The 9199-nt window shown below is 45.8% G+C and overlaps 1 protein-coding gene across 1 annotated transcript in view; it reads right to left on the bottom strand.

The window, feature by feature from the left end:
- Nucleotides 1–9199, bottom strand: part of LOC112069146 (supervillin-like) — a 108749-nt gene that overhangs the window by 71765 nt on the left and 27785 nt on the right. Inside the window, 5 exon segments of the mRNA XM_070438429.1 lie at nucleotides 224–377; nucleotides 711–860; nucleotides 5905–5994; nucleotides 6193–6326; nucleotides 9164–9195. Coding sequence (XP_070294530.1) covers nucleotides 224–377; nucleotides 711–860; nucleotides 5905–5994; nucleotides 6193–6326; nucleotides 9164–9195 — 560 coding nt within the window.

Here is a 9199-nt window from a genome sequence, read left to right as displayed (position 1 = left end):
AAGTGTCACGGGTCTCTTCCACCCTTGTACTTGATGATTAATTAAGGTCAAGTAATTCAGTAAATAATCTCACCCCTGGTTTGTCTAGATACTAAATGCATATTGAAAGGTAAAAAGCAACAAAAAAAAAGCCTTCAACCCTCCCTGTGTGAGTTTAACACCCCTGCCCTACCTGATCCACCTCTACCTGGGTAATGGATAACAGGAGTGATTGACTCCCTACCTGATCCACCTCTCCCTGGGTGATGGGCTGGGTCTGGAAGCGGGAGTTTGCCCTACGCTGGCGGGTGTCCACCCTGGAGGCCCCAGCCCCCTTAGCGGCAGGCTTGGAGGGCTGCGTGGACAGCTGGTTGAACAGGGCCATCTTCTCCACCAGGCTGGGACAGGACAGGAGATGGTAAATCAGTGGGTGTGACCCAAATAGCATTATATTCCCTAAATAGGCTGCTTTTACTCAGGCTGCACAATTCGGATATTTTGCCACTAATTGGTATTTTGGCCAAATCAGATCAGGTCTTTTGCAAATCACTTTTGATGTGATTATTTTTTGGGCGGCTCTAAGCACACTTTCATTTGTTTACACAAGAGAGTAAGGCTGTGTCCCAAATGGCACTTACGGGCCCAGGTCAAAAGTACTGCACTATACAGTATAGAGCTTAGGGTGCCGTTTGGGAAGCAGACTAGGAGTTGAGCACATTGTCTCCCTGTACCTGAGAGTGGAAAGGTCAGGCTCATCCGGACCCAGGTCCTCCATCATKCTCTCAGGCCCTGGTCCTTCTCCTGCCTGCCTTGACCGGGCCTCCCTCTCCTGCTCCCCCATGCTCCGCACCTTGGAGCCGTGCTGTGACGCCTCCTGCAAGCTGGGAGGAGGAACCACACACAATGAGTGCATGTTGTGCTGCTTTGGGTAACAGCTGCAGGGCCATATGTAATGCATGTACTGTAGAGAATGTTGACATTCTGGATGAGTAACTAGTTAGACCCTTGCTCCCTTCGGTCTCAACGTAGACTTTGATCTGAAGCCATTCTTGTGACTTTGSCATTGTAATTGTTTGTAAGCTTGTGTAGTCTTAAATGAATCTATGATCGTATGCTATCCATTTGTTTTTTGTATGCTGTTCTTTGTATGCCATTTTAATATTTGAGAATGAACCAATGATTAGGRCACCCTTGGCCATGATTACCGACACCTGTGTGTCTTTTGACACTATATAAARGAGTCATCCCGCAGTGTTTGTGATTATACCCTGATGAAGACAGCTTGGCTGTCGAAACGTTGGATATTACATTTTTGCATCTGAGCTCCTAGAGTGTGCGGCTCTCCTTCATTTTGAAGTTGAGTAACTAGTTCAACACATTCTGTTAAAACGACATTGTTAATAGTCAGATACACGTATCCTGTGAATAGCACCAAGGTAAATAACWAATTCCTGATCAAAGCATGGTTTGCATCCTGATTCTCCACCCCCTTGCAATTGCACACACATCCTGTCATGGATTTAAAAGCACAGGATTGGTCGAGAGCGCAGCAGTCAGGATGGTGTAAGCATTGGCAAGTGCATACTTTTGGAGAAGGGTGTAGAATCGGGATGCAGCCGTGGGGTGGCAACAGCAGTTATAAGTAGATGTGTATAGACTACACTGAAGTAGTTAGTCAAACTGATGATGCTGTTGGCCATCTGTAGTAGAGAATATTGGTCGTTTGGTTCTGRCAACATCTTAAGTGTATCCTCGGTCGGTCAACAAAGCTGGGTGCTACACTCGCCCCACACGGGAACCTGACCAATGCACTGAGTTTTAAACTGACTTCACCTTTTGACCTTTCTTCCCTCAGCCAGCATCACAAGACGTGTGACACATTTCAACATATAAACTTGAAGGGACAGTTCACCCACATTACAAAATTACATCTGGAGACAGTGGCCAGGTAAACAAAACCAAAGCATGGATTCCTGCATTACCTTGTCCATAGACTACTTATAGGGTAAGGAAACACAATATGTCATTTTGTAATTTGGGTGAACTATCCCTTTAAGAGTATAAACAATAGTGGAAGCAGTGATGCTGAGAAAAAAGTTGAAAGATACTTAAGTCAAGAATATATTGTGTTAGAACAAGCTTCTTCCCCCTATAGTTCCTTGGCGTCCACATCAACAAACTAACATGGTCCAAGGACACCAAGGCAGTCGTGAAGAGGGCACGACAAAACCTTTTCCCACTCAGGAGACTGAAAAGATTTGGCATGGGTCCTCAGATCCTCAAAAGGTTTTACAGATGCACCACGGAAAGCATCCTGATGGGTTGCATCACTGCCTGGTATGGCAACTGCCTCCGACCGCAAGGCACTACAGAGGGTAGTGAGTACGGCCCAGTTCATCACCGGGGACAAGCTTCCTGCCATCCAGGACCCCTATACCAGGCGATGTCAAAGGAAGGCCCTAAAAATAGTCAAAGACTCCAGCCACCCTAGTCATAGACTGTTCTCTCTGCTACTGCACGGCAAGCGGTACCGGAGCACCAGGTCTAGGTCCAAGAGGCTTCTCAACAGCTTCTACCCACAAGCCTCCTAAACCGCTAATCAAATGGCTACCCAGACTACTTGCATTTCCCCTCCCCTTCTATCCTGCTGCTACTCTGTTATTATCTATGCACAGTCACTTTAATAACTCTACCTACATGTACATATTACCTCAAATACCTCGGCACCGGTGCCCCCACACACTGACTCTGTACCGGTACCCCCTGAATATAGCCCCGCTATTGTTATTCACAGCTGCTCTTTAATTATTATTATCTGTTACTTTTTTTGTAGGTATTTTCTTAAAACTGCATTGTTGGTTAGGGGCTTGTAAGTAAGCATTTCACTGTAAGGTCTACACCTGTTGTATTCTGCGCATGTGACAAATAACGTTATGATTCTGAACGGTCAGATAGCTAGTAACAAATGACAGGAAGCTGCCTTGTGGAGAATTGTAGGTGTTTTGTTTCGGCTCGTTGTATCTTGTTATTGATCCCATTACTTATTTTGAGTATTTTGACTGATGTCATGTCTATGCTAAAGAGGCAAAAATTCACCAGTTAGCTAACCAAAAACTGTAACAATCATTTTGAGAGACAACAAGTGCTCATTGTGCAAATGTATGTTTTCAACAAACATTTGGAGACTAAATAGTTGACATGTTGTCAACAATCTAATCCAACCRCGTCAGTTTTGCCCCATAGTTCTGCAACCTATCGGTATTAGAATCTCTTGAGCTGACAGCTGTTTGCACTGTTTTGTTATGGCTGTATTCATTAATCTAGCAATAAAGTAATATTTTGAATAATGTATGTTTCCCCCCACAGAAAGCTATGGCATTTGGCTTTCACCTGGAAATGTTTATTAATGATTGAGAAATATGATCTAGTACATTGGGGCYGCAGGTAGCCAAGTGATTCGAGCGTTGGACTTGTAACCGTAATGTTGCTGTCACGATCGTTATAAGTGGACCAAAGCGCAGCGTGATCTGGGTTCCACATCTTTTTATTACTAAGTGAAACTCACAGCAAAACAATAAATCTCAAACGAAACGTGAAGCTAACAAGTGCTAACAGGCAACTATCCATAGTCAAGATCCCACAAAGAGGAAATGGCTGCCTAAATATGATCCCAATCAGAGACAATGACAAACAGCTGCCTCTGATTGGGAACCATACCAGGCCAACATAGAAACATAATCCCCTAGATGGTGGGTCATCTAGGGGATTATGTTTCTATGTTGTCACACCTAACCAACATAGAGAATAAAAAGCTCTCTATGGTCAGGGCGTGACAGTTGCAAGATCGAATCCCCGAGCTGACAAGGTAAAAATCTGTCGTTCTGCAGTTAACCCACAAGGCAGTTAACCCACTGTTCCTAGGCCGTCATCAAAAATAAGAATTTGTTCTTAACTGACTTGCCTAGTTAAAAAAAAAAAAAAGTTGCTAAACAACCAACCCGTCTATGAGGTTCACACCAAAGATGTGTATAAACCTTGGGTGACAAACAGGGGTCGCTGTATTGAAGCCACAAGGCGCAGCCATCTTGGTAGCTCCTCTCAAATTTGTAAAAATGTTTTGGGGAAGCATTAGAAATTAATTTATTAATGTCGATATTCGTTTTGACACGTCATTCTGTTACAGACACCTTTAATGCTAGTTTTAAGAGATTACGTGAGGCTAAACATACCAATTCAAAAATGACATTTTCCTTAAAATGTATTTTATTCGAGTACTAATGTTACTGTCCCACTACAAAAACAAATAATTCCTAATACATGTCATATTGTATTTGAATTGAAATACTGTAGAATTCCATTCCATTCCTATGGGAAGACTGCTCCTACTAAGGGAGTGCCAATATGGCCGACCGGTAGCTTCAAAGCCTCTGAATGGCCAATACTTAGCATCAGCAATCCAGGGTTCTATATATGTCATTGGTTTTCACACAGCTATTCCAGGGAAACAAGCAAGACATGCTGAGTGAGTTAGCAAAGTAGCGAGGTGATGTGAGACAACTGAACACGACCAACAGCAGGAGGCACTGTAGTGCAGACAGCTGCCTGCCATAACTCAAGTCCACTATCTCCAATAATCACCTGTATCCTCTTAGTCTACCTGCCACACATACATTCAACTGTATCCTATGTCTGCCTGCCAAATACATTCCTAAACCTGTATCTCAGTCTGCCTGCCAAATACATTCCACCTGTATCCTCAGTCTGCCTGCCAAATACATCAACCTGACCACTCCAGTCTACCTGCCAAATACATTCCACCTGTATCCTCAGTCTGCCTGCCAAATACATTCCACCTGTATCCTCAGTCTACCTGCCAAATACATTCAACCTGTATCCTCAGTCTGCCTGCCAAATACATTCAACCTGTATCCTTAGAGAGAAGGGATTGGCAAGTTTGATGGAGGGGGGAGCAATAAAAAAAAAATCATAACTCCTCATGACATGAGGCATCAGTCTGCATACCCACCCACGCAGTCAGAGAGCCCACTAGCCTTTAGTCGGCCCTAAGCAAAATGTTTTGGCGGCCCCCTCTTGACAGTGGACAGATCATTTAAAAAAAGCAGTTTTAAAGCAAGTTTGCTGCAATTCTACACATTGTGGAGGAGAGAAGATTTAGCCACTTTAAAACTAATTTCATGTAATTCTACTCATTTTGACATTTGGCGGAGAAAAGTTTGCAGTTCTTAATATGATATCTGAGTGAGAGTGACTAACGATATCAATGGTAGCCTCCCCCCAGTCGGTAATTTGACCATGATTACTACAAGTTTAAATAGCTGCCCACTAGACTAACTTAACAATCTAAAACATTTTTGCTGACATGAGAGAACTGTTGATGCACAACCAAATTTATAAATGTCATCTTGTGTATTTTACCTCTCAACAGTAAGTTGAGACCCCGACTGAGTTCCTAAAAAATAAATACAAAATAAAATGTTTTGTGGTGATCAGGATTGATCGGGGGCATACAGCCAGTTGCCCATCCCTGCTCTAGAGAAAACAACTACAAATGAATGAATAGMGTTTCAAAATTCTGGTAACTTTCCTAAAATTCCAGAAATCCCTGTTGGAAGATTCCTGGAATCAGAGGGAATAAGCAGAACATCCGGAATCCTCTGACCAGGATTTCTGGAGAAAAACCCCCCCCATCTATTTTGGGAAGGTTACCAGAATTTTGCAACCCTATGAATGAATCAATAATATCTTCATATTAATCACAGATGAACGTTACATTCCATGCAATGTCACAAGCCAAATGAAAGCTGAATGGAATGTAGATTTTTGTTTGCGTTTGCTGTAATTGGATATCAATAAGGTAAACCCATGTCCAGTGCTCCCTCACACACACAGCGCAGTCACCCGTACCTGGTTGTGATGGTGCTGACTACAGTGGGGCTGGTGATAGGTGCTACTGTGGAGTGGACCATCACCGTTTGTGAGGACATAGCAGGGCCACTTTATATGTCCAGGAAAGAGGGGACAGACAAGGACAGACAGAGCAGTCAGACAGAGTTAGGAGAGAGAGTTAAGAAACAGCGAGTTAAGAGATAGTGTCACTTTCTGTTCACCTGTCCTCAAGCCACATTTTTTAACCCTTGCTTTGTTAACAAAATGACCTTAGTGGCGCTCAGTAATGATCAGAGGGTGACGTACATGTGAGCGATGTCCACTTCCTCGTTGGTGATAGGCTGTGTGTGCGAGCGGTCTTTGACTCGTAACAGACGCCTCTCCACGGCGGGGTCACGGGACCGTGGTCTGGGAACGCTACCGGTGATCCTCTCTAGCTCCTGTGAAGGGAATCGAAGAGGAACAGTCCTAAGGAGTAAATCGCGGCTCATCAACAACATACATAAAACAACGGGAATATAATGTATGGACTGGTTTCCRGGACACGGATTAAGCCAAGTCCTGGACTGAAAAGCAGGCCCAATGGAGGACGACCATTGAAATATATTTCTAGTTCAGGGCTTAATCTGGGACCTGGATCCTTTCACTTCCCTCCTCTCTACATTTTCCTCTTCTGTCTCTGCTGCTAAAGGCCACTTTCTACCACTCTAAAATTCAAGCATCTGCTCTTAAACCCAGGAAGCTCTTTGCCACCTTCTCCTCCCTCCTGAATTCCTCCTCCCCCTCCCCCCCTCCTCCCTCTCTGCAGATGACTTCGTCAACCATTTTGAAAAGAAGGTCGACGACATCCGATCCTCGTTTGCTAAGTCAAACGACACCGCTGTTCTGCTCACACTGCCCTACCCTGTGCTCTGACCTCTTTCTCCCTCTCTCTCCAGATGAAATCTCGCGTCTTTGGACGGCCGGCCACCCAACAACCTGCCCGCTTGACCCTATCCCCTCCTCTCTTCTCCAACCATTTCCGGAGACCTTCTCCCTTTACCTCACCTCGCTCAATCAACTCATCCCTGACCGCTGGCTACGTCCCTTCCGTCTTCAAGGAGCGAGAGTTGCACCCCTTCTGAAAAAACCTACACTCGATCCCTCCGATGTCAACAACTACAGACCAGTATCCCTTCTTTCTTTTCTCTCCAAAACTCTTGAACGTGCCGTCCTTGGCCAGCTCTCCCGCCCTATCTCTCTCAGAATGACCTTCTTGATCCAAATCAGTCAGGTTTTCAAGACTAGTCATTCAACTGAGACTGCTCTTCTCTGTATCACGGAGGCGCTCCACACTGCTAAAGCTAACTCTCTCTCCTCTGCTCTCATCCTTCTAGACCTATCGGCTGCCTTCGATACTTGTGAACCATCAGATCCTCCTCTCCACCCCTCTCCGAGTTGGGCATTTCTCCGGCGCGGCCCACGCTTGGATTGCGTCCTACCTGACAGGTCGCTCCTACCAGGTGGCGTGGCGAGAATCTGTCTCCTCACCACGTGCTCTCACCACTGGTGTCCCCCAGGGCTCTGTTCTAGGCCCTCTCCTATTCTCGCTATACACCAAGTCACTTGACTCTGTCATAACCTCACCATGGTCTCTCCTATCATTGCTATGCAAGACGACACACAACTAATCTTCTCCTTTCCCCCTTCTGATGACCAGGTGGCGAATCGCATCTCTGCATGTCTGGCAGACATAGTCAGTTGGGATGACGGATCACCACCTCAAGCTGAACCTCGGCAAGACGGAGCTACTCTTCCTCCCGGGGAAGGACTGCCCGTTCCATGATCTCGCCATCACGGTTGACAACTCCATTGTGTCCTCCTCCCAGAGCGCTAAGAACCTTGGCGTGATCCTGGACAACACCCTGTCGTTCTCAACTAACATCAAGGCGGTGGCCCGTTCCTGTAGGTTCATGCTCTACAACATCCGCAGAGTACGACCCTGCCTCACACAGGAAGCGGCGCAGGTCCTAATCCAGGCACTTGTCATCTCCCGTCTGGATTACTGCAACTCGCTGTTGGCTGGGCTCCCTGCCTGTGCCATTAAACCCCTACAACTCATCCAGAACGCCGCAGCCCGTCTGGTGTTCAACCTTCCCAAGTTCTCTCACGTCACCCCGCTCCTCCGCTCTCTCCACTGGCTTCCAGTTGAAGCTCGCATCCGCTACAAGACCATGGTGCTTGCCTACGGAGCTGTGAGGGGAACGGCACCTCAGTACCTCCAGGCTCTGATCAGGCCCTACACCCAAACAAGGGCACTGCGTTCATCCACTCTGGCCTGCTCGCCTCCCTACCACTGAGGAAGTACAGTTCCCGCTCAGCCCAGTCAAAACTGTTCGCTGCTCTGGCCCCCCAATGGTGGAACAAACTCCCTCACGACGCCAGGACAGCGGAGTCAATCACCACCTTCCGGAGACACCTGAAACCCACCTCTTTAAGGAATACCTAGGATAGGATAAAGTAATCCTTCTCACCCCCCCCCCCTTAAAAGATTTAGATGCACTATTGTAAAGTGGCCGTTCCACTGGATGTCATAAGGTGAATGCACCAATTTGTAAGTCGCTCTGGATAAGAGCTCTGCTAAATGACTTAAATGTAAATGTAATACTGTGTTGTGTGTAAATGTAACAACTACACACAAGGCAGATACTGTACCCTAAATGTAGACAACTACACACAAGGCAGATACTGTCCCTAAATGTAGACAACTACACACAAGGCAGATACTGTACCCTAAATGTAGACAACTACACACAAGGCAGATACTGTCCCCTAAATGTAGACAACTACACACAAGGCAGATACTGTCCCTAAATGTAGACAACTACACACAAGGCAGATACTGTACCTAAATGTAGACAACTACACACAAGGCAGATACTGTACCCTAAATGTAGACAACTACACACAAGGCAGATACTGTACCCTAAATGTAGACAACTCCACACAAGGCAGATACTGTACCCTAAATGTAGACAACTCCACACAAGGCAGATACTGTACCCTAAATGTAGACAACTCCACACAAGGCAGATACTGTACCCTAAATGTAGACAACTCCACACAAGGCAGATACTGTACCCTAAATGTAGACAACTCCACACAAGGCAGATACTGTACCCTAAATGTAGACAACTCCACACAAGGCAGATACTGTACCCTAAATGTAGACAACTCCACACAAGGCAGATACTGTACACCTAAATGTAGACAACTACACACAAGGCAGATACTGTACCCTAAAAAGGGACCTCTTAGAGCCACAGTCATCTTA

The sequence above is a fragment of the Salvelinus sp. IW2-2015 genome, unplaced genomic scaffold, assembly GCF_002910315.2.
Source record: "Salvelinus sp. IW2-2015 unplaced genomic scaffold, ASM291031v2 Un_scaffold917, whole genome shotgun sequence".
Taxonomy (NCBI): Eukaryota; Metazoa; Chordata; class Actinopteri; order Salmoniformes; family Salmonidae; genus Salvelinus; species Salvelinus sp. IW2-2015.
Note: the sequence above shows the minus strand (reverse complement) of the source record. Positions and strands in the feature narration are given on the sequence as shown.